The following is a 25,957-nucleotide window of genomic DNA, read 5'->3' on the forward strand; positions in this document are numbered from 1 at the left end:
ACCCGTTTTTAAGCTGATCGCGTTGCCAACACATCGCCCTGTGCAAACACGGCGTGAATTGGATTTGAGCGAATGATGTTGTAGAGATTAAATGGGGGGAGATACTTGTTCCGAGAATACGTCCGATAAGTGGAAGCGAAGATTTTATGTATAACCCGATCGATGTCTATTGTGATCTTTTTTCCTCTATAGTTTTATACTGCGGGTACCTCACATCTGTAAAATGTAAATCTGCCGGAACGCTATATATATATATATATGGGATGGAGCTGTAAATTTTATGGCCCTGCGAAACGTATATTTCCAGATAGGGAGTGGACCCCAGTGACCATCCCGGTAGCATTCGGAAAGAAATTCCTTGGACGGATGACAGCTGAGGCCATGCATTTCATTGGCCGTTCACAGCTCCCCTATGTGTGCAGGGAGTTTAGCTCTGGAATCCCAAACACACGTACACAGAGCAGCCGGAAAACAATTCCAAAAATGACGAAAATGCTGTTCTCCGACCGTCACAACAGTACGGCTACCAGTAACCCGTTCATTGCCAGTGACGTCTGCGTTTGAGATCGGGGAACTCTATGTACCAAGAACCTTTATTGTAGCTGTAAATACAAGTGGCGATGGAGCCTTTAAATTGCTCTCCCCTGCCTTTTCTTCCGTACCTGTGCGAGGAAACAAAAACTCTTTTGTGAATGGTTGTGATGCGAGTAATCTTTTACACTTTTCTAGACAATAAGGGCTGGCTTTACCATGGTGCAAACCAAGAAAATGCTTGGGGCCCAGGAGATCAAGGTCCCCCGGCTGGGACAAGTGGGTGGCTGAAAAAAATGGCTAGATTAGGGACAGACACAGTTCAGATGCACAAGGGGCCCAGTGGGGCCCTTTCCAACAGTTGAGCTGCGCTGCTATGTTGAGTGGTACAACGGGAGCAGAGCTTAGCGGTGTAAAAGGTGAAGGTTGGCGGTGCAATCAGGCGGAGCTAAGCCGTGCAACAGGGACCCCCAGAGATAACTTTGCTTGGGGCCCCACAAATGCCAAATCCACCCTCGATTGTATATCATATAGTGTTGGATTCAGCTTCATAGTTTTGGGTCACGCTGACCATACACCCCAAGTGAAAGTCTGTCCAATCTGATTGATTTTATCGGGACTGGTCACCTATCTACTGTGTATGGGGGCGTCCTGACTCTCCTCCGATGGCAGATATTGTAGGAAATGTGGATCAGGCAACTGGATATTTAATTCTCCACATGCAGGTTTCTCAGAATCTGATCAGGGGGTTCCACAAGAGAGAACAGATGCAAAAGTTGTCACTTTTACAGTAAAGGTCTTATTACATGGCTAGGAATCGGGAATAAGGTTCATAGTAACGCACTTTGCCGAAAACTGGTCCATATTGTTCCGCAGATCAGCTGACAAACCAATGCTTGTATAAAAGATGCCGATTATAGGCAGCATGTCATCCTTTGTAATCAGGGATATGCTGCCGTTAATCAGTACAACGAAATGATGGAGGAATGATCGTGATAGCGATCGTTCACTCCCAATACACTTTGCATCAATCTGTGGAAGAGGCTGATGAAAATGATACATTTGTCATCAATTGGCGCTTCTCCAATCCGAAATTCGGACACTGTAAGGCATCAGTTTTGTCCAGAATATAGCGTACCTTAACCATTTTACGACTAGGATATATACCATACCCTCCTCACCTTTCTGAGCAGACACATTTTCCTTTTTTTTCAGTACATACGTGTACATTTTTTTTTTCGGTGATACGTGAGGTTTTATTTTTATGCCATTTTTCTTTTAGTATTTTTTTTTATACCCAGAAAAATGTACCAAAAAAAAGAGGAATAAATACTCTTTTGACATTTTCTCACTTTTTTTTTTTTAAATAACACAAAGTGCAACTTTTACGATGTCTCCATTCCATTATATTCATTTTGATATATTGGGTATATAGTTTATGGTGGATGAGGGCTCGGCTAGAAGCGGCAGTGTGAGCTACAAGTGGTGTTTTTTTTATTTTTTTATAACTATAATTAAATTTTTTGTCTTGTCTTATTTTTCAGTTTACAGGGTGTTGACTATGCCATTCCATACAGTGGTATCCTGCAAACCAGCCTATACATTTTTTGATCAATGCGGATGTATGCCACCTTTCGAGGTGTAAATATCCTAGGTTTGGCCAGAGAACATCCTTCCGACCATTGTATCTTTCAGCTCGGAAAGCATAATTGTTAACTTAGTGAATGGTTTTATGTGATTTTAAAATTCTTTTTTTTTTTGTACAATGGGCATCAGTGGTAGATTCATGCGCTCTATGGCATATTGTTGCTTATATCTGGTATCGTTGGTAGATTTTCCTGGATTACCTTACTTTAGGTGTGTGCGCGTGGCAACAACTAAACGCGTTTTGAACAGAGCCTTCGTGAAGCATGGGGATAAGGTATGGGAAAGTCCATTAGTGGGAACATGACTTTATACAAAGCCTGACCATATAGATATATATGTTCTGTCTGCCGTACTTTGATTGATTAATATCTCAGCAGGCAGATACTCATGAGTCACCAGGTCATAGGTTCAAATACTGCTCTTTGACGTTGGCTTATCTTTAGCTGCATAGATCCTGTGGTTAAAGGAAACCTTATATACAGGCAGCTCATAATGTGTGGGCTTTACAGCTCTTTATTAACCCCTGACATGCCTGTTTTTAAGGCTGCAATACTGTTAGTTCTATTTCATGACCATGACGTAGACTTGTCCAAATACACGATCCTTAGCTTAAAGGGGTCGTCCAGTATATGAAAATTGCTGCATATGAACCACTGGTGGTGGTATATGTTTTTTTGGAGGTTGCCCCGTCAAATCATTGGTTGGGGTCGTTTATGATCTGCTGTATTGCCTCTGGATGTACATGGGGTAGAAAGTAGTCACTTAGACTCCAGGCTCAAACTGTAAATTTTACTGCTGCATTTTGAGCCATGTTGTGGTGGCCATCATGAGTCTTGAGCACTCTCGAGTAGACAGTGGAAAGTAACTTGGAGAATAGCCTAACACTGTGATGGCTAACCTCCGGCACTCCAGCTGTGGTAAAATTACAACTCCCAAAATGCACACTTGCTTGGCTGTTCTCAGAAATCCATAGAGATGAATGGAGCATGCTGGGAGTCATCGTTTCACCACAACTGGAGTGCCGGAGGTTAGCCATCACTGGCCTAGTGTCACTGGTGTAGATGGAACTTTTGTCTAAAGTTTCCTTACCATCTGGGCCTAAGTGAACCGGTCACAGTAGTTTGTTCAAAACCTAGTGGTCAATACTTGTGCATTGCTCCAAAGCAAAATCTATAACACCCCTCGTTCCTACCATGTGCCATTTATAGTACAATGCCCTTCATATGTGGCAGAAGGGCCTGGTTGCAGTGGCTATCTCTACATCTCAAATAGTTATGCCCCTGTGTATGTTATAAAAATCCTCCCCTCTGGATATCTGCACCTGAGTTGGCACATTAGCTTCTTCTTTGCTCCTTTAAGAGTAGACCACAGGAATGTGGTGGCCCCTAACATGAAGCGATTTATCTTCAGGATATTGTGAGGGCTTCTACAGTGGTGACGCAAGTGGGGCCAGAGTTGGGAAAGTTGAGGGCAATTTATTGTATAATAACACTGAGCTTGTAGGCTTGGATACACTGGAATGAGCAGGAGGTCATCTTATCTTCTGAATGTCTTAGAATAGCTGAAAACATAGATTATCTGTTGAGCAGGAGCTTGCTCGGATGAGATGCTCCCAGAGTAGGATTATTAAATGGGTTATCTGGGATTTTCATATTGACTCCTGACAGCCCCGTCGATCAGATGCTTGAGGAAGCCATTGCGCTCACCATATCCTCCTCACAGCTTACCAAGCACAGTGCCGTCCTCTGGATAGTGGCTGTGCTTGGTATCGCAGCTCAGGCCCATTCACTTGAATGGAACTGAGCTGCGCTTAGGTCATGTGACTTTTGAATATGTCGTCACATGGCCGTAGCTCTCACAGGTTGCCACAGCCTCTTCATACAACTAATCAACAGGGGTGCCCGATCAGATATATTAATATCAAAATCCTAGAGAATCCCTTTAAATATCTCAGTATGTTAGACAAATCGTTTAATAGAAATGCAGTCCTGAAAGAAGGATTAAACATCTGACCAACAGTGGTGCTTGAACGTTTGTAAACCTTTCAGAATATTCTACAAAGATGTTTTTTTAACCTTTTCGAGCCAGTTGAGCATCATCATCTCTTCTTCTGAGGGCCTCACAAATCTCCTTTGTTCGTGCCATGATACACTTCCACAAACATGTGTTGTAAAGATCAGACATTGATAGATCCCTGTGCAGGTCACCCGCTCACACCTGGTTGTCATCCCATTGATTGAAAACTGTAATTTCACCTTCTAACTAGACTCTAATTTCACCTTCAAAGTAGCTGCTAATCCTAAAGGTTCATATAATTTTGCCACTCAGAGAGATGTGATATTGGATCATTTTCCTCGGTAAATAAATGATCAAGTCTAATATTTTTTTACTTACTGTATTTTTCGCCCTATAAGACACACCTAGGTTTTAGAGGGGGACATTAAGAAAAAAATATTTTTCATTATACCTCAGGTCAGACCACCAATCCAGGGCTCCAGATGGCGACCAAAATGGTTGCCAATGCAACTTAGAATTTACAAATGGCCTACAAGACTTTTTAGGAAATGATCGTTTTCTGCCCTGCCGCCGATGTTGTTCTCAGCAGCGCAGTGGAAAAGGAGTCTCTCCCTCCCCCCTGTGCTGCTGCCGCCGCCAATAGGAAGAGAGACAGAAGGAAGAGGGGAGGGTCTGTGGCCACTGCGCCACCAATGAAGATAACTGACCTGTTAATACAAATACAGGAGGCGGGTGCCGGAATCAAATAGCCGGCACCCGACCTCTATGACAGTGAACAGGTCAGTTATCTTCATTGGTGGCGCAGTGCACCCCCCCCTCAACACCCCAGTATAATAAACATTGGTGGCGCAGTGCGCCCCCCAACCCCTCAGTATTAAAGCCATTGGTGGTTCAGTGGCAGTTCCGATCAGAGCCCCAGCAGTGTAATCCTGGGGCTCCGATCGGTTACCATGGCAACCAGGTTGCTCCTGAAGCCCTGGCTACTATGGTAAGCTCCCTGCTGCTGTGTGCACAAAGCCCATGGCAGCAGGGAGAGTGTGAGGTCCTATTCACTCTGATAGAGCTCTATCAGGGTGAATAGGACAAGGGTTCTAGCCCCTAAGGGGGCTAATAGTAAGTTAAAAACAAAACAAACAAAAAACCCCACAAACACTAAAATATTAAGTTTAAATCTCCCCTTTCCCAATTTTACATATAAAATATATAAACAATAAATAAATAAACATATTACATAGCGCTGTGTCCAAAAAGTCCAAACTATTAAAAAATATCTCCTATGCGGTAAGCGCCGTAACAGAAATAAATAAATAAAAAACATGCGATTCGCCATTTTTTAGTCACCTTGTCACCCCAAAAAATAGGATAGGACTGTTCTATTATGGGCCGAACGTTTCATAAAATGCGGAATGCACGCAGCTTTTTTTGGTGGTTTTTTTTTCCGCGTGGTATTGAGTATCGCAATACTTTTTTATGGTGTCGAAAGCGAATCTAAATTTTGGTATCGAAACAACCCTACGCCGATCTGATCGGCGTAGCGTTGTCACGATACCAAAATTTTGATTTGGCGACTAAAAATTTAATTTGGCTCTGGAGCACTGCAATCAGACCCCAATGTTAATAAGACCCCACCCAATGAGACCTCAGATCAGACCCCCATGCCTCATATCAGTCCTCCGTGCCTCTAATCAGTCCCCAGCCATATATGTAATCAGCCCCCAGCCATATATGTAATCAGCCCCCAGCCATATATAAAATCAGCAGCCCGCCCCCCCCCCGGCCTTAGATCAAAAAATAAATAAACCACTTACCTCTCCTGCTCCTGGACGCCGCCGCTCCTTTCCTCCAGCACGATCCTCTTACTTCTCCGTCGGCGGTGCTGTGAACTGGCGCGCACAGCGTGAGGTCACAGAGCGCCCTCATGCTGTGCGCAGCCACTGCACAGCCGAGGACCAGGAAGCGGTAAGTACAGAGCAGTACAGTTTGGGGGGGGGGGGTGGAGTGCGTCTTATGGGGCAAAAGATACAGTATTTTTGGGATTTGGTTATCTTTATCTGTATTTAAGACTTGTGTGAAAGTCTGATGTAGTTTTAGGTTAAATTTATTCAGAAATATAGAAAATCCTAAAGGGTTCACAAACTTTCAAGCCCCACTGTTGTCACAAACGTTACTGAGATCGGTGAGACTTGGCAAAACGTGGTTTGATCTGACATGTTTTCCGTTTGGATCAAATGTGTTGTTTTTGGCGCTTGCCACACCTTCCTTTCCCAGGTGTGGATATTAGGGTCATTTAACCTTCTCTATTTATAGTTTTCTCCCACAATGGTGTGCGGTTTATAGCTTCTGTTTGGACCTTTGTATAGATTGTGGTTGGATCCTGGTGCTTCCATTGCTTCTTTTGAAGTCTTTCCTTTCCCTTTTGTATTTTGTTTGGGTTCTGTGTGTTGCATTTCCCTATTGTTTGTATTAGGCCTGAAGGAGACTCCTGTCCGTCCTTCCTTTTGGAGGAACCGGTAGTCTCGCCCCTGCCATTAGTACCAGGGTCCTATAGGGCTTGATAGCACTCTAGATATTCCTGCGTATGAACTCATCTACCTTTTGGGGTCTGTTCATACTGGTAGTCAGTCGGGGTTTTGGTTAAGGTTTTCACAAGGAGGTGTCCATTTTCCTTCCCTAGTTCTCAGGTCTGATTCCCTGTTCCCCCCCTTCCTTCCTATGCTTGGTGTGGTGTTTCCCTCCCACTTAGAAGCGTGACAACTGTATGATGGGGACTAAGACTACTAAGGCCAGAGGTCCGGCCGCTTCACGGCAAACATGCCAAGAGGCGGCCGGAATAAAACTACAACATGTCGTAGTTTTATTCCGGCCGCCTCTCGGTATGTTTGCCGTGCTGCGGTCGGACCTCCATTTCCCCCCCCCCCCCCCCCCCCCCATTATAGTGAATGGGGCCGGAGCGGACTTCCGGCGGCACGGTGCACTATCAGTAGCACGGTTCCGGCAGGCTGGAACTGCCTGCCGGAGAAGGCTGCCGCCAGTGTGAAACTAGCCTAAGACAAATGCAATCTTCTCACATAAGGCGCATCAGATCATTTTCTGTGGATTTCCCCTTCATATTTGATACATTTTTTGTCCCCTTCCGCCAAATAAAAAAAAAAGCCCCAAAAATTCTGACTTGATCAGCTTTTTTTGGCCCAATAATTATTTTTTTTTGCCAATATTGTACCACTGTAATGTCACTTACGGCGGTGTGGGGAAACAAAAAATAGGTAAAAGAAGAACACCATGCAAAAATTCCTTTAAAAAACGCCAGCACACATTCCACAGTCATCTTTTTGAAGCTGCTAAAAAACTCAGTGGTGGTGTATGGGGGGGAAAAAACGCAATAACATAAAAATGCCATAGAACTCTGCAGTTTGAAAAAAAAAAAACACTATTGACACAAAAATCCCCACACTTCTAGTGTTCAAAAACGCAAGTACAAAAAACTGTCTGTCCTGCATTTAATATTCCCATAGACTTCCATATCATCTCTTTGCCTAAAAAACACCCCAAAAAATGTACCAAAAATCACAAAAGCCCTCAAAAACGCCTGAAAAAAACCAACAACAACCTGTGTGTGACACCAGCCTTGCATTGTTGGTATATGATACACATTATAGAAGCTTTATATGATAAGATGATTTTAATTTCTTCCAGGCGATGGTCGCTTGTTATCCGGGCAACGGGATGGGATATGTACGACATGTCGATAATCCAAACAGGGATGGACGTTGCTTAACCTGCATTTACTACCTAAATCAAAACTGGGACACAGAGGTGAGTTTCTTCATCACTGCTCCATGGACGCAATCCAACGGGAAGAGACAAACGCAGGGCGAAGTCCTTCCATAGTGACGGGACGCAATTATGTGATCACTTTGTCCATGCGTTTGCTGAAGCTGTTAATGGTGATCTGCCCAGGTCATGGGTGGTCATATGACCGTCATCTATGGCAATGATATCGCCCTGCGTTGATATTTTTTTATGGCGAACAAGTTTTTTTTCTGAAACGGACATGAAGGCTGACAAGTCCTCTTTAAGCAATAGTAGCAAAAGAAGAGGAAAGTTGCTCATTGGGTGAAGACGTCAAAGCTAAGGTCATTCATTATAATACTGTGCAATCCTGTCAGAGTAGCAGAGGTCAGAACGGGGATTCATGCTCCCACACACAGCGTGTTTCTCTTATTGACCTGAAACTAGCCTAAAGGTCCACGATGGGACGTATGATGCTCACCTGCTTGTGTTGTGCAAGACTAGTGTAGGCAAATGGAGCGGATATACTGGTCGGTGCAGCCGATGTCTTCAGTATACTCTGCAAGCAGTGGCCAACCAACAGGAGGAGTGGAAAGTAAAATGGAAAACGGTGGAGATGGTTAGCCCAAAGTCATCTGACTGAGGGGACGTCTTTACTGGTGCAAGGACACAACTAATTTGATGATGAAAATCTTTATTCAGAAAATAAAACTGATGGACAACGTGTTTCAGAGTGCTAGGAGTCACTTTTTCAAGTCTAAAACACAAAATAAATGCAAAGCAAATTAATATGCAATGTATTTACATGGAATGGGGACCCCAAGCATTAACCCAGCCGTTCACCCTAGGTTACCCCAGGCATTAACCCAGCCGTTCACCCTAGGTTACCCCAGGCATTAACCCAGCCGCTCACCCTAGTTTACCCCAGGCATTAGCCCTAGGTTACCCCAGGCAGTAACCCATTTATATATATGCCATATTCAGGGTTGGACTGGCCAACCAGAGTACCAGAGGATCCTCTGGTGGTCCTAGGCTCTAATACCATAGTGGGCTCCAAAGGTCCAGGACAAAAAAAAAAAACATTCGACCATTGGACCTAGTCACTTTTCACTATGGGCTATTTCTTTGATTAAAAACCCTATTAGACTTCATTGATGATATATGGGTTGGGCCTTGAAAATAATTGTATCTGCTGGGCCCAAGGAACCACAGGCTGACACTGGTTATATTTGCTGATCTTTACATCATATTGTTTGTATTACCACTTGGCTGAGCTACCTACAGTCAGGCAGCCCCTGGCTTAATGGCTGGGGTAACTTGGGGTGACCGCTTGGGTTAATGGCTGGGGTACCCATTCCATGTACAACAGGCTGCACTCTAAAACATGTTATCTACAAGAGGTTTTATCTTCTGAATAAAGATGTTCATTTCATCATTGAATTGGTTGTGTCCCTGCTCACGGTCGGCTGACTTCGGTGTAACCACGTCTGCACTTTCCTATATGAAGTCCTCTTTAAAGGGCTTATCCCATGATGACAACTAATCCTCTATCCACAGGATCAGTAGAGCGGGGGCCCATGTTTACGGTTTTAAATGGGGCAACAAGTGGTCATGGGACAACCCCTTAACTGGTGCAATAAGATGTTCTTGCAACCAAATATTATTACGGTAAATTGGACATCCCCTTGTAATGCTTTGCAGGATGATAGTGTCTCTTTTACCTGTCCCTTGCAGAGATGATTCATCAGGGAGTCTGAAGGATTCCCAATGAATAGCAACAGTGATGGTGTGTTATGCTTGACGTTATGGCTGCATCCTACTCCTTCCAACTCCAGATATCAGGAGTGATCTTTCTAGCGTCTGTCACTTGAGATATTAGACCTGGATTTTTGCTCCCTGGTTTCTTAGTGTTCACATTTAAAGAGGACCCTCACCTCCCCTGACATGTCTGTTTTAGTTACCTACTTGCATTCCCCTTGTACTAACAGTACTGGATCATCTATTCTTATAAATATATGCTGCACCGTTCCTCTATTATTTCTACTAGAAGTCTCGGAATAAAGGTCCATCTGGGTGTTACCATTTGAGCGTGTGTCCCTGCATAGTCTGATACTGACAGCACCAATCCAACTGATATATTCCCGGTTCATGAACTTCTAGTAGGAATAACAGAGGAGTGGGACAACATAGTCATAACAGTAAATGCTCCAGAATAGTCAATTCATGTGGAATTCAAGTAGTTACTAAAACAGATGTGTGAGCAGTGAGGACAGGTCCTCTATACGGTAGTTGTATCTCCAATCTGTCCACCACTGCTCCAGCCTTCCAACACCACTGTCAACAAAGTAGCCTTTAAGAATTATTCCCATCTTATCATATGTCGTCACCTCTGGAACCCCCACCTGAGAAGGAAGAGGCCGCTGCATCCTCTTTTACGTTTTCCCTGCAGAGCAGCGCTCCTGGATGCCCAGCTTTGCAGGGATAAGTAGCACAGCCCCTTCACTTCATTGTCAGGATCGGTGGGGAATCCCAGATATCGGACCCCCACCATTCATAAAGTGATGGCCTCAGCAGATTGTTTCCGCTTTTCTCTTTGTCGCCCCCTACGGAGTAACGTATTTGGTATGGGGTGGTAACTGATCTGAGCTCAGGACACTCAACCCAGTTGACAAATGTAAATAATATCTTTATTAGCGCTAATTAAAATAGGTATTTTTCATATTTCACAGGACTTGCCCTTTAATTCTGCTTGACAGGCTGTTGAATGTGCGTTCCTGCTCTGGTTCTGTGCTACAATTCGTCCCGTGGCCCGCCCCGCCGCCGTAACCTGCTTCTAATCACTGTAGTTTATTTATGGAGCTCCGGGCACAGACTGGCGAGCCAGGAATGACTTACAGAATAGCAAAGGTGGAACCTGCCGCCACCTCGGCCAGTCTACCAATCCTTTCATGGAGCCAGACACCCTTGACTGTCATCAGTAAAGCGATGGGGAACATAAAAGCTCGTTTTGCCAGATTCTGAATTTCTTGCCTTTATAACACAATTTACTGTAGGTCTGAATTCACGGAATCGTTGCAGATTCTCTTCGATAAAATCTGCGGCGTGATACAGTGTAAGGCAAGCGGCTGCGATTTCACAAAACCTCATCTGTATGCTGTGGAAATTCCAGCAAAGAATTAGCTGGATCTTAAAATCCGCATCGCGCAATATCTGCTGCAGATTTTGGTTCTCGGATTTGTTGCAGAGATTTGAGTCGGTGGCGAAGAAAAAGTCTGCAGTGAAATCCGCAAGCGGTGCGGTGTCACAGCCAGGGAGAAAAAAATCTCCCCTTCCCCTTGGCTGTGACGCATTCCACTGCAATTGGGCAGCTCACAGCCAAGGAGAAGGACACGCCCCTTGAGAAACACGGCCGTCTCCTCCTCCCTGTACCGACGCTATTGATTAGCATACATGGCGGGAAAAGAGAAAGAGGGGCACAGCGCCCCAATGGAGCAGCCAATCTGAAAACAAAATTGCCCACAGACATCTATTGATCATGTCCTTCACTGCCAGGTACTAATATTGTTATGTCAGGACCTGTGAAAGGTCCTCTTTAAACATTGTTAAACATTTTACCCAACAGGACAGCCCCTGTGATGCCCCTCACATAAAAGTCACTTATTAGACCAATATTTCGCTGATGTATTCCTCCTTTATCTTTAGGTCCATGGGGGACTCCTACAGATCTTCCCAGAAGGCCGTTCCGTTGTAGCCAACATTGAGCCATTGTTTGACCGGTTATTGATATTCTGGTCCGATCGCCGCAATCCTCATGAAGTTAAGCCGGCCTACGCCATGCGGTAAGTGCCTATTAGGGACTGGGTTATGCCAGTAACTTTCAGGTTCAGGACCTAATATTGCTCTGGTGTTCTCTCCATCCACAGGTATGCCATCACTGTCTGGTATTTTGATGCAAAGGAACGATCAGAGGCCAAAGACAAATACAGACTAGGTGAGAGGGACTGAGAGATACGTGTCTCTACATTGCTTTTGTAGTGTAGTAGATGCTGGATTACCTAGTGTTTTTGAATTATTGGATGGTTTTGGAAAAATACTTAAAGAGCAGCTATCCGCAGGGTCAACCTTGTTAAACTAGGCATACTGCCTGGTAGGGTTGATCTTGCTGATGAAAATGATACTGTCACGATGGGGAGTGGGGGAAACCCCCCATCGTACAATGTTAGAGATATAAGGTAGCAACTAAGCCTGGATGCTGGTATCAGGGAGCAGGTTGCCTCCTAAAGCATCCCTAAATCTGGCCCTAGATTCCTATCTGTATGAGCCAACCCTGAAGGGGGAGGGCCCATACAACGGAACCTCAGAACCCTGAAATACCTGAATTACCCTGAGGTAAGGAGAAAGGGACAAGAGACCAATTGGTTCATCCACAACATTGATGAAACAGTCTCCCACAGGCCTAGCAACAAAAGGACAAACACCAAGAAAATGACAGGTAAGTAACCAGTGGCCAGAAACAACTGAACCAACAACAACAGTAAATCTGGTCACTTACCTGCTGCAGCCGCCAATGAAGAACACAGCTGAAGTAACCTGGAACCCAAGCAGACGCGCTGCCATCCAAACACCATCCGGATGCAGTCCATACTGACACACAGGAACCAGGACTCCAGCAACTGCACATCCTAGAAAAATGGTTCACCCCTCCGGGAAACCAACCCCCTTCCGGAGGGACAACACACACAGGGAAACATCTTGCACACATGCAGGGACAAACACCAACAACATCCCAGACATGAAACAACAAACAAGACATACAACAAACCCTGAACATAAACCCACACCAAACATACAACAAGTGAGGTTGGGTACATAGAGGATACAAGGGAGACAAAGGAATGACATTTCTAAGAGACATCGATGTCCAACAAGGTGGCCCTCAATGACTGGGCAGATGGAATAGCCACAGAATGGAGCATAGCTTCCAGCCCACAGCAAGGCTAGAGCACAACTAACCTCCAAGCTACAAGCAAAGGCTAAATAGCTAGAAGAGACCACACCCTGATCTAACCAAGTCAGGATATTAACCTCACGCACACCACACAGCAGGGAGACACAACTTAAAGGGGAAGTGCACATGCAAACCGCAAACTACACGTTGCCACAAGCAACGAGTCTCCACGGCAACCACATCATGGTCAAACACCAATATGACCGTGACAAATACCTGTCTTGTGAGAATCTATGGAGTTTGTGAGAAAAAAACAAACAAACTTTTATTCCTTATGCAAAGAAGGGCTGCAGTGCACCGAAGGGGTGAGGCCAGCATTGAAAAGCTGAGGCGCAAACAGAGGATAGGCCCGACCCTAATTTTCATAAATGATACAAGTCGTTTTTTTTTCTCTTGAATGCCAAGATGTCATTTAATAAGCAGGATCAACCCTACAAATAAGCAGGATCAACCCTACAAAGTGGTATACCGTGTTTAATAGGGCTGATGAGCTCTGTAGGGTCCATTCACATGTCCGCAAAATGGGTCCGCATCCGATCCGTAATTATGCAGAACAGGTGCGGACCCATTCATTTTCAATGGGGCCGGAATGTTCTGTCACTTCTGTTCCGCAAAAAAATAGAACATGTCCTATTCTTGTCCGCAATTGCGGACAAGAAAAGGCATTTTCTATGAGAGTGCCGGCGATGTGCAGTCGGCAAAATGCAGGACGCACATTGCCGGTGTCCATGTTTTGCGGATCCGCAATTTGTGAATCTGAAAAACACATACGGACGTGTGAATGGACCCTTATAGAGCAGCTGTCAGCATGATCAACCCTATTAAACCAGGCATATTGCCTGGAAGGGTTGATCATGCTATGTAAAATGCTACCTTTCTTTTGTTTCTAGGGTCATTAGCTGTAAGATATTACTTTTTATAGCTATCACCTATTTTGAGCACCATGGGGCTGGTTGTAGAACATGGAGCACTGCTAGTACTATGGCCCTGTGCTCTGTGTACTTCCTCCTCCCCTTTGATTGACAGGGCTAGACCTGTGTTCTAGCACCTTCTTCTAGTTTGCACAATGACTCTGCACTTGTGCAGTGGCTCTGATGCTGCTTTCCAAGCACATCAGATCCACTGCACATGTGCCAAAAGGTCTGGCCCTGCCAATCAAGAGCGAGGGGGTAATGCACAGAGCACAGGGACGTAGCACTAGCAGTGCTGCGAGCTCTACGGCCAGCCCCTTGATGCTCTAAGTAGGTAATTTGCATAAATGTAAAAATGAATATACCGGTATCTCGGCAGCAGTTTGCCCTACAGGAAAAAGAAGGCTATCATTTTATTCAGCTCTCTCAACCCTACCAGGCAACATGCCTGGGTTAATAGGGTTGATCCTGCTGATAGGTGCTCTTTACATCCCTTTCAGAAAGACAACTGAAATAAAATGCACTAAACTTTGCCGATAGTCTTCATGAAAATATTTTACGGCTTCTATGCAGATCTCTGTACCTCCATGGCTGCCCCTCCCAGACAAACCCTGTATAGTCTGATCCTTGCTCTCATCAGTCTTCCCCCTCTTCTAAACAGTAGGTCATATATTCACATTTCACAGGGGTCACAACCTCTGGCACTCCAGTTGTTGCAAGACTACAACTCCCATCATAGTCACTGATTGGTTGCCACTGGTAGCAAGTAGTGTTGATATTCGAATTGCGAATTTTTATCGCGAATATAGGTACTGAATATTTAGAATATAGTGATATATATTCGTAATTTCGAATATTCTAGCTTTTTTTTTATTGCGTAATGCAAATTTTTCATAATGTGAATTTTTATCGCAAATTTTTAAATTGCCGAGTAAAAACATGATTCCTCCCTGCTTCTTGCTTGTAGGCCAATGACTCATTGGCCCACGAGCGAGAAGCAGGGAGGAATCATGACTTTAAATGGGAAAAATTATGAATATTCGAAAAAACGAATATATAGCACCATATCGAATATAGTCGTCTTTTCGAATATTCGTAATAGTCTAAAACAAGAATATACAGCGAATATTCGAAAAAAAAAAACGAATATAGAGCAATTTAGCTAATATAGTGCTATAATCATTTTTTTCAATAGTTGAAATTTTTTACAACTATTAGACAAATAAGATTATAGCACTATATTAGCTAAATTGCTCTATATTTGTTTTGTTTTGTTTTTTTCGAATATTCGCTGTATTGCTATATATTCTTGTTTCAGAATATTCGAAAAAACGAATACATTAGTTTTTCGAAAATTCTTAATATTCTAAAACAAGAATATATAGCAATATAGCGAATATTCGAAAAAAAACGAATATAGAGCAATTTAGCTAATATAGTGCTATAATCTTCTTTGTCTAATAGTTGTAATTTTTTTCTCATCTGAAGTTCAGATTGGAAAAAAATTCCAACTATTGAAAAAAAAGATTATAGCACTATATTAGCTAAATTGCTCTATCTTCGGTTTTTTTCTTCGAATATTCGCTATATTGCTATATATTCTTGTTTTAGAATATTACGAATATTCGAAAAAATTTATATATTCGATATAGTGCTATGACTCATTGGCCCACAAGCAAGAAGCAGGGAGGAATCATGTTTTTGCTCGGCAATTGAAAAATTTGCATTACGAAAATTCGCATATTACGCAATCATTACCATGTCGATTTTTTTTGGTAAAAAATCGTAGACTATAACGAATATTCTACAAAATATTCGCGAAATATCGCGAATTCGAATATGACCCCTGCCGCTCATCACTAGTAGCAAGCCTCCACTGTATGTTGTCACTGACTGCGACCTATTCCTGGTCTTGGCCTCTTGGCACATGACGGCAAAACTGAGCGCATGGAAATTGACAGCTGCATAAGATAAACCATGGCAGAGCCGGTGCGAGTGTACAGATGGCAGGAAGGCCGAGCGACACAGGATTGGAATGCTACTTGTCATGCCTAAAATTCTTGCGCAAGAGCAATACAGCTAAGACTGGAAATTCACCTCTCGGGCATGTGGAAAGGCTCCTGCTGTCTCTTAGGACACATCTGTACGGACTAAAAACGCCATGGGGCCAGTGGCGTCGCCAGGGGGGGCCAGAGGGGGCCACGGCCCCCCCTACATCAAGCTGTGCCCCCCCAACTAAAATGTCCCCCATTCATTTTGGTACTAGTTTTGGTCTGTGCTGCCTGCTGCGCACTGTGTAGGCACTCCTACCGGACATCTAAGTTCACACATCTCAGTCTGAGTCTCGGTGCCCGGGTGCCGTACGTACTGCCGTTGCGGTCTCACTCTCTTCTAGTTCTCACTCTCCACCCACCGTCGCCGCGTCCTCAGCCACGCCCCCAACCCCATACCAGTTGAGTCAGACTCAGTGGCAGACAGTGCTGTGCATAAATCCGCGCTCCTGCTCCTCCTCCTAGGCGCATGACGTCACTGTGAGCACTGCCTGTAGTCTAATTTGCTTAAGCCAGCCAGGGCCAGACGAGACTAGAGACTGACTGAGACAGACGAGACAGTGTGTGGCGTGGCCCTACCGAACAGACAGACAGTGTGTAGCAAGCAGGACACTCAGGTTAACTTAATAATATGAGGTACTACAACTTACAAGTAGTGACTGAGTGGACTGGTTAAGTCTCTTTCTATTCTAAGGCTACTTTCACACTTGCGGCAGTGTGATCCGGCGGGTAGTTCCGTCGTCGGAACTGCCCGCCGGATCCGCCGATCTGCTGCTGACTGAAAGCATTTGTGAGACGGATCCGGATGCGGATCCGTCTCACAAATGCATTGCAAGGACGGACCCGTCTCTCCGCTTGTCATGGGGACAGACGGATCCGTCTTGTAAATTTTTTCAAATTTTTGCGCAGGCCGGAAGGACGGATCCAGCATTCCGGTATTCTGAATGCCGGATCCGGCACTAATACATTCCTATGGGAAAAAATGCCGGATCCGGCATTCAGGCAAGTCTTCTGTTTTTTTCGCCGGAGAGAAAACCGTAGCATGCTGCGGTTTTCTCTTTTGCCTGATCAGTCAAAACGACTGAACTGAAGACATCCTGATGCAAACTGAACGTACAGGGAGTGCAGAATTATTAGGCAAGTTGTATTTTTGAGGATTAATTTTATTATTGAACAACAACCATGTTCTCAATGAACCCAAAAAACTCATTAATATCAAAGCTGAATATTTTTGGAAGTAGTTTTTAGTTTGTTTTTAGTTTTAGCTATTTTAGGGGGATATCTGTGTGTGCAGGTGACTATTACTGTGCATAATTATTAGGCAACTTAACCAAAAACAAATATATACCCATTTCAATTATTTATTTTTCCAGTGAAACCAATATAACATCTCAACATTCACAAATATACATTTCTGACATTCAAAAACAAAACAAAAACAAATCAGTGACCAATATAGCCACCTTTCTTTGCAAGGACACTCAAAAGCCTGCCATCCATGGATTCTGTCAGTGTTTTGATCTGTTCACCATCAACATTGCGTGCAGCAGCAACCACAGCCTCCCAGACACTGTTCAGAGGTGTACTGTTTTCCCTCCTTGTAAATCTCACATTTGATGATGGACCACAGGTTCTCAATGGGGTTCAGATCAGGTGAACAAGGAGGCCATGTCATTAGATTTTCTTCTTTTATACCCTTTCTTGCCAGCCACGCTGTGGAGTACTTGGACGCGTGTGATGGAGCATTGTCCTGCATGAAAATCATGTTTTTCTTGAAAGATGCAGACTTCTTCCTGTACCACTGCTTGAAGAAGGTGTCTTCCAGAAACTGGCAGTAGGACTGGGAGTTGATCTTGACTCCATCCTCAACCCGAAAAGGCCCCACAAGCTCATCTTTGATGATACCAGCCCAAACCAGTACTCCACCTCCACCTTGCTGGCGTCTGAGTCGGACTGGAGCTCTCTGCCCTTTACCAATCCAGCCACGGGCCCATCCATCTGGCCCATCAAGACTCACTCTCATTTCATCAGTCCATAAAACCTTAGAAAAATCAGTCTTGAGATATTTCTTGGCCCAGTCTTGACGTTTCAGCTTGTGTGTCTTGTTCAGTGGTGTTCGTCTTTCAGCCTTTCTTACCTTGGCCATGTCTCTGAGTATTGCACACCTTGTGCTTTTGGGCACTCCAGTGATGTTGCAGCTCTGAAATATGGCCAAACTGGTGGCAAGTGGCATCTTGGCAGCTGCACGCTTGACTTTTCTCAGTTCATGGGCAGTTATTTTGCGCCTTGGTTTTTCCACACGCTTCTTGCGACCCTGTTGACTATTTTGAATGAAACGCTTGATTGTTCGATGATCACGCTTCAGAAGCTTTGCAATTTTAAGAGTGCTGCATCCCTCTGCAAGATATCTCACTATTTTTGACTTTTCTGAGCCTGTCAAGTCCTTCTTTTGACCCATTTTGCCTAATAATTATGCACACCTAATATAGGGTGTTGATGTCATTAGACCACACCCCTTCTCATTACAGAGATGCACATCACCTAATATGCTTAATTGGTAGTAAGGTTTCGAGCCTATACAGCTTGGAGTAAGACAACATGCATAAAGAGGATGATGTGGTCAAAATACTCATTTGCCTAATAATACTGCACGCAGTGTATTACTCTCCATTCAGAATGCATGGCGATAAAACTGATCAGTTCTTTTCCGGTATAGAGCCCCTGTGACGGAACTCTATGCCGGAAAAGAAAAACGCTAGTGTGAAAGTACCCTAACTAGAGAGATTAGATCTGACTCTGACTGAGTCTGAGAGGAGAGCTGGCTGGCGGTTGCCCCTGAATCTTCCTGATTTAAAAGTTAAATGGGTTCTGCACTTTCATTTAACTGATAATCTATACTCTGGATAGATCATCAGCTTCTGATCGGTGGGGGTCCCGGGTCAGACACCCGGGACCCCCGCTGATCAGCTGCTTGAGAAGGCACCGGCGCTCCAGTAGCACCGCGGCCTTCTCACTGTTTACCGCCGGCCCAGTGATGTCACGAGTTACGACTAGTATCAATTAGCGTGGGCGCGGCTAAGCTCCATCCAAGTGAACAGAGCTTAGCCGCGCTCAGGCTAGTTGATACTAGTCGTGATGTCAGTCAGTGGGCCAGCAGTAAACAGTGAGAAGGCCGCGGTGCTGCTGGAGCGCCGGTGCCTTCTCAAGCAGCTGATCAGCGGGGGTCCTGGGTGTCGGACCCCCGCCGATCAGAAGCTGATGATCTATCCAGAGGATAGATCATCAGTTAAATGAAAGTGCAGAACCCCTTTAAAGTTAATGTCAGTGCATCCTGGATGATTACAGTGTTTACTACTTTACCGTTTAGAGAAATCATGTTCAAATGTGAGCGGTGGGGAGGGTGATCTGTGGTCTGTGGATGTCATGAGTCATTACACTGTTAAAGGGGGGAGGGATCTGTGGATGATACTCTTATAGTGTTATAGGGAGGGGGATCGGGGGTCTGTGGATGTCATGACACTGTTACGGGGGGGGAATCTGTATATGACACTGTTATAGGGACGGGGATCTGTAGATGACTCGATTATGGGGGGGGGGGGGGGATCTGTGCCACTCTGTGGATGACACTGTTAGGCTCCATTCAGACATCCGTAACAGCGGCAATGTGCGGGTCCGCATTTTTTTCCGGGAACGGAATTGCGGGTCCGCATTTCCATATCCGCCAGCACGTCGTGCTGCCCTATAAAAATGAATGGGTCCGCAATTCCGTTATGCAAATTTCGGATGTGTGAATGGGGCCTTATAGGGAGAGGGATCCCGGTATGACACTGATATGGGGTGGATCTGTGGATGACACATATAGCATAAGATGCTATAAACGGTATGTCATCCACAGATCCCCCTCCATAAGTGTCATCCACAGATCCCCCTCCATAAGTGTCATCCACAGATCCCCCTCCATAAGTGTCATCCACAGATCCCCCTCCATAAGTGTCATCCACAGATCCCCCTCCATAAGTGTCATCCACAGATCCCCCTCCATAAGTGTCATCCACAGATCCCCCTCCATAAGTGTCATCCACAGATCCCCCTCCATAAGTGTCATCCACAGATCCCCCTCCATAAGTGTCATCCACAGATCCCCCTCCATAAGTGTCATCCACAGATCTCCCTCCATAAGTGTCATCCACAGATCCCCCTCCATAAGTGTCATCCACAGATCCCCCTCCATAAGGGTCATCCACAGATCCCCCTCCATAAGTGTCATCCACAGATCCCCCTCCATAAGTGTCATCCACAGATCCCCCTCCATAAGTGTCATCCACAGATCCCCCTCCATAAGTGTCATCCACAGATCCCCCTCCATAAGTGTCATCCACAGATCCCCCTCCATAAGTGTCATCCACAGATCCCCCTCCATAAGTGTCATCCACAGATCCCCCTCCATAAGTGTCATCCACAGATCCCCCTCCATAAGGGTCATCCACAGATCCCCCTCCATAAATGTCATCCACAGATCCTAATGATCTGATGCTCTCAGAATTACTTAAAGAGGACCTTTCACCAGAGGAAAGCCTCTAAACTAACTATACAGAAGTGTAGAGCGGCGCCCAGGGATCCCGCTGCACTTACTGTTATCCCCGGGCGCCGCTCCGTTCGCCCGGTATAGCCTCCGGTATGTAAGTAGTTAGGCTCCACCCACTTGATCCTGCCGGCGTCTTCTTCTCCTATGCTGTAGCGCTGGCCAATGGCAGCGCTCAGCTCATAGCCAGGCTATGAGCTGAGCGCTGCGATTGGCCAGCGCTACAGCATAGGAGAAGGAGACTGCGACAGGCTCAACTGGGTGGAGCCTAACTACTTACATACCGGAGGCTATACCGGGCGAACGGAGCGGCGCCCGGGGATAACAGTAAGTGCAGCGGGATCCCTGGGCGCCGCTCTACACTTCCGTATAGTTAGTTTAGAGGCTTTCCTCTGGTGAAAGGTCCTCTTTAATGCTAGGTGCTTCGGGTACTTATGCAAATGCACTTGGACAGCAGCTGCGGGCGCTTTCCTGAATTCAGCCGTATAACTGCCCTCTGTAAACTACAACTCCCGTTGGCTGTCCACTCCAGGCATGCTGGGAGTTGTAGTTTTCCAATATCTGGAGCTCCACAGTTTGGAGACCACTGCTCTATAAGCTAAAGCAGCAGATGGAGGTCTAACCACTGTGGCCCCCACCAATCCTGAGAATGGGACATAATTGTGCCTGGAGTGAATAGTGGGGACTGCACCTGCGTGTCCACCACTCCATCCATTCCCTATGCATGTCTACATTCTCGGGATCGGCAGGGGTTCCAGCAGTCAGACTCCCACCTATCTGCTTGTTATCCCCTATACTGTGGATATATATAACTTAATGAGATGGGGAAAGAAAAATTGCAGTGGGAGGTTATTGTTTTATTCATTATTTTATAGGAATGCACTAAATATCTTTTTTTAATACTGAGTACAAGTACTTCAGGTGCTCGCCGATAGCAATACTATCGGGTCATGCCATGTGACAAAGAGAAGGGGACTTGACACAGCCGGTAGATGCTGGAATTGGAGTAATTCCAGCATGCCCAGGCAGCTAGGACATGTTGAAATCTGAGTGATTGGGGTTTTTCTTCCCTATTGCGGTTTTAGGTATTGGGTAAAATATCGCAGCATTTCTAAGCATACTTGTGTAAATGTATCGTTGTTATAGCTGCCCCCCCTACTTTTGTCCTGGCCCCCAGTGTGCCCCCCCAAAATTTGAAAGCTAGAGACGCCACTGCATGGGGCAGATTTACGAAGCCTGTAGATGGCTGTGTAGACCTGCACCAGATTTATCAAAGAATTGTGGTGCAATTGCAACACGCCAGACCTGCAGGGTATAGCGAAGCGAGGTCACGGTTATAGGCAATCGAGGGTTGCTCACTGTATTGGAGAACCCTAGGCAGGCATGCGGCAGTGAAGGAGAGGTAGACACAGTTCCTCTGGGGCACACTCTGTATATAGGGACCAGGCCTGATGGTGGATGAGGTGCCCTGGATGTTACAGGTATTTTTAGTGCCTGGGGCAAGGTCCCTGTTGGATTCGTGACGCCAGTGCCTGTAACGGTGGCACACCGGTTTATAGGAGGAATAACTGAGTACTCAGTGGATAAACCAAACATTGCTTTACTTGGTGAACACAGTCCAACTTTGTACATACAGTTACAGTTGATAGTGATGATAACGCAGTCCCTTGAACAATACTTCACAAGCAGGTAGACTTTAAATAGTGGCAGGCATTAATCATGCAAGATACTTGGAGGGCACAACGGTTAATACTTTGCAGTGCAATGCTGCTCCATCCCCTTCAGCCACTCTAGCTGGCTGGATCCCAAGGCCCGGATGCCCAAACGCTGGCTCTAATCCTTGGTATATAAATCCTTCCTCCAGTATTGGCGCTTGCTTTACTTTATAGAACCTCTGCCCATTCAGGGTACTTATCTGACCTGGTATTGTCCTTACTCGGCTTGAGGGTAACTGCAGGTTTCTCCCAGGAGGTGCTGTCCTGCAACTGGGGTGTCTTCAGAGCTAACTAAGGCTCTCTTGATCCGCAGGTAGGCTAGGATCCCTCTACTAGCCTCCTGGTAACAACTAGAAGCCTGGGCTGTCTAGCTGCATGTCAGGAGGAGGCCCTCAGCTTGTCCCTGGCTGGTGCCTTCTAACTTCTGTCTCTGCAGACTCCTGACTCTGAACTAACTCTCCCTGTCTGGGCCTGGATATTTATACTAGGGGCTCCCTATCTCCCTCTAGTGTCTGGGATGTCTAACTACACCCAGCTAGGCCTGCTATTGCATCATACGAGAGAACATTGCATATAAAAACACATTATAAAATACATAAAATGCACAATTAAATATAACATTTCTGTCCCTTGTGAGTAGGAGTAACGCGCACTCCAATTGACCCTTGTGTAGTGCCCACGCCTATCTAGTGGGACACTACACAATTTTAGCACAAAATGCTGCTACTTAGACCATGCCCTGCAGCCCTTCCCACTAAGCTCCATCCCTTTTTTGAATAAGCAAAAAAATTTTTTAGAAACTCTAGTTGTGCCAATTTGTGGTACGTTTGGACAGATTCTAGGTGCAGACACATTAGCAAATCTGGTCCCTCCTCTGAACATCCACTAATACAACTGCAAATAGTTGTCTTCTGGAACAGTGTGGAGTTTACCTTTAAATGGGTATTACCCTCTCAAAATATGTGGCTTGCGAGACAGTCACTTAAGAGACAGTCACTTGGCTATTTTTGGAAGCCCTATAGCAGTTGAAGGAGACGATGTCGTGCGTGTACACCGTGCTCTCCTTCACTTTAGGGCAGTGCCCGGTCTGCAGAGGTGAGACCTGCACCCATCTGACATTTCTGGCGTCTCCTAGCGATATGCCAATAATGCTGAGATGGGATAACCCGTTTAAACGATGGCGCTGCTTTCTGTCACCACTAGAGGGCAAAAGAGAGCATAAATTTGTTTTTAAGATGGCCATAGAAATCAGATTTTTCTTGGCGCCAGACCCCTTTGATTCTGATAGGTTCCTTTTACAATGTTATGTTTAGGTTGCCTCATTGAGGTGAGAGGGGTAAATACAGATTCCAAAGGGTGGGCAAGACCTTTGTAAGTTTAATTAAACAAGGTCTCCTGCCCTGAGATCACACTATTGGGCAAACAGTCTGGTCATTAGATACTAAACTGTTGTAATGTCACTCAGAATAACATCTAGTTTACGTCCTAGTAGTATATAATACGTGGAAACTCTTTACTTAGCCCATGCTTTATTATATTTGCTGCACAATGTAGCTTATTGAGATTGTGGGTTATCAACAGGAATTGTGCATAATCGGCTAAAACTTTCTAAAGTTCCTTTGGTGTTTTTTTTTTTTTTTGTGCATTGTCTTAAAGGGAACCTGTCATCAACTTTGTGCTGCCCATACTATCAGCAGAATAAAGTAGAGACAGGTGAGATGATTTCAGCGGTCTGTCATTTATAAGTTAAAAGTAAGTGGTTGCCGAGAACCAACATCACAATCATTGCAGACTGGGCCTGGAAAAGAGTCCCGGCCACCTGAGAAGAGTCCTGGTTATTCATATATTCCTGCTCTCCTGCCCACCTGCTGATGGCTGACAGTCTTCTACCTAGTTTTCTCCCTTTCTGTCTAGGAGAGAACTGCCAATCATCAGCAGATGGGCGAGAGAGCAGGAGATTAGGAATAACCAGGACTCTTCTCAGGTAGATTTGACTCTTTTCAAGGCCTGGGCTGCAATGATTATGATGCTGGTTCTCAGCAACCACTTACTTTTAGCTCATGAGTGACACAGCGCTGACATCAGCATTTCTGTCACTAATTTATGCTGCCCTCAGTGAGGTTAGCATAAAGTCGATGACAGGTTCCCTTTAAAGTGAGATCCATAGTCACATTTAGTATAGTAGCATGTTATCTCTGCAGTAACACCCATTGCAACTTCTGCCACCTAGTGGCAAAAGCAGGTAATACATTTTTGAGAATACTATACCGTAGAATGCCCTAAATGGGAACGTGAAAACAATAGTTGAACAATCTGTCAGGGTACTACAGTTCCCAATATAATCAGTGTTGTGATGTCACTGGTCAAGTGGTGACATCACCACCAGGAACAACAGTTAATGTTTAGAGTTGGAACTTATGACTCAATTAAAACATTTTTCTTTCCTTCTCTTTTTATTTCTTGCCCTCCAGCCAGCGGACAGAAGGGAATCCACGTCCCGGTATCCACCTCTGGAGAAGTGTGACGGGGAGGGGAAGGTTAGATGCCTCCTAGTAGTCGTTCTATAGGCGCCTCTCAGCTGCTATCATCTGGGCAAGGATACCAGTCACCAGGCAGAACTGGAATTCTTTCTTACCCCCCTCCCGGGTAGATGTTTGCTGATTTTTACCTCCTCGCGGCCTGCCTTTGGGATCATCCGATCAACCTCTTTCCTGAAATGTGAATATGTAAAATGAAGCTAGATCACACGGCCAGCAGAGCATTACACCGGGAAGGCATCCGCAGACTATTGCCCCATGGTCAGACGTTTGTTAAGAATTGCTGAATGTTCACTCAAACCTTGCACAGACAGAGAGCTATAGGCCAGAGGCGAAGCAGCAGGGGTCTGCTGTGCACTTGTCCTGGCATGTCATGACGTCAGTATGACTGGGAAGATGTCGAGTTGGGATAAGCTCAGGAAGAGGGGGGTGGGGTGGTAAACCATAGACGTCAGAGACCTCTAGTGATGAAGATATAGATTGCCTTGAAGGCAATGTGAAGATACAACAGATACAGTCATAAGGGCAAACAAGGGACACAGAAAACAGTATACAAAATGGTGACTGGGAGCAGGGAGAGATCAAAGGGCTTCACCTTGTGTTCTTCATAGGATGATATGAAGGAGAAGTCAACGTGTCACATCCAAATACGTGTATGTCTGTCTGTGGCTCCTGTAAAGCGCTGCCAGACCCTCACCCCTGTCTTCCTGCTGCTATATGCTGTCAGTTAAAGGGTTAATGTTTGCAAAGTTCACTTTTTTTTTTCTTTTTCTAAAACTAATTTTTTCCCCCCATCCACCCAAGACAGACCGAGGTGGAGATCAGATGTTTGTATGAAAGAAAGATACTGATTTATATTGTAAGAGCTGCAATAAAAATTACCTCATGACCTTCTGCGTGCCTGATATCTGTGTGCATGAATCAAGTACCGACAAATACATTACCGCCTCTGAGGAGCAGGTATCTAACAGGGACCACACCTATCATTAGTCCCATTTAGAGGAGCAATGACATGAATGTCCACAGGAAGTTGCAGCCTACAGAGGAGATGCGAATATCATTGATACATATATTAGCAGAAAACGAACAGAAGAACACCTGGAAAACAATGTGATAAACCTGAGGTTGACGAAGTATAAACGTCTAGTGGTGGTCGGTCAATGAACACAC

At 45.1% G+C, this 25,957-nt stretch overlaps 1 protein-coding gene across 2 annotated transcripts in view; it reads left to right on the forward strand.

Moving 5' to 3' along the window:
• The window catches only part of EGLN2 (egl-9 family hypoxia inducible factor 2), a 43,953-nt gene extending 18,282 nt beyond the window's left edge, over positions 1-25,671 (forward strand). The window contains exons 3-6 of one of the 2 annotated variants that reach the window (XM_040442692.1): positions 7,888-8,007; positions 11,686-11,822; positions 11,907-11,974; positions 24,722-25,671. In XM_040442692.1, the coding sequence (XP_040298626.1) occupies positions 7,888-8,007; positions 11,686-11,822; positions 11,907-11,974; positions 24,722-24,774 (378 nt within the window). In that variant the 3' untranslated portion in view covers positions 24,775-25,671. Of the gene's footprint in view, positions 1-7,887; positions 8,008-10,712; positions 11,536-11,685; positions 11,823-11,906; positions 11,975-24,721 lie in introns of those variants that run through there. The other variant, XR_005780769.1, reaches the window with a different exon arrangement.
• The last annotated feature ends 286 nt before the right edge of the window (positions 25,672-25,957 follow it).

Source organism: Bufo bufo, chromosome 8, assembly GCF_905171765.1.
Source record: "Bufo bufo chromosome 8, aBufBuf1.1, whole genome shotgun sequence".
NCBI lineage: Eukaryota > Metazoa > Chordata > Amphibia > Anura > Bufonidae > Bufo > Bufo bufo.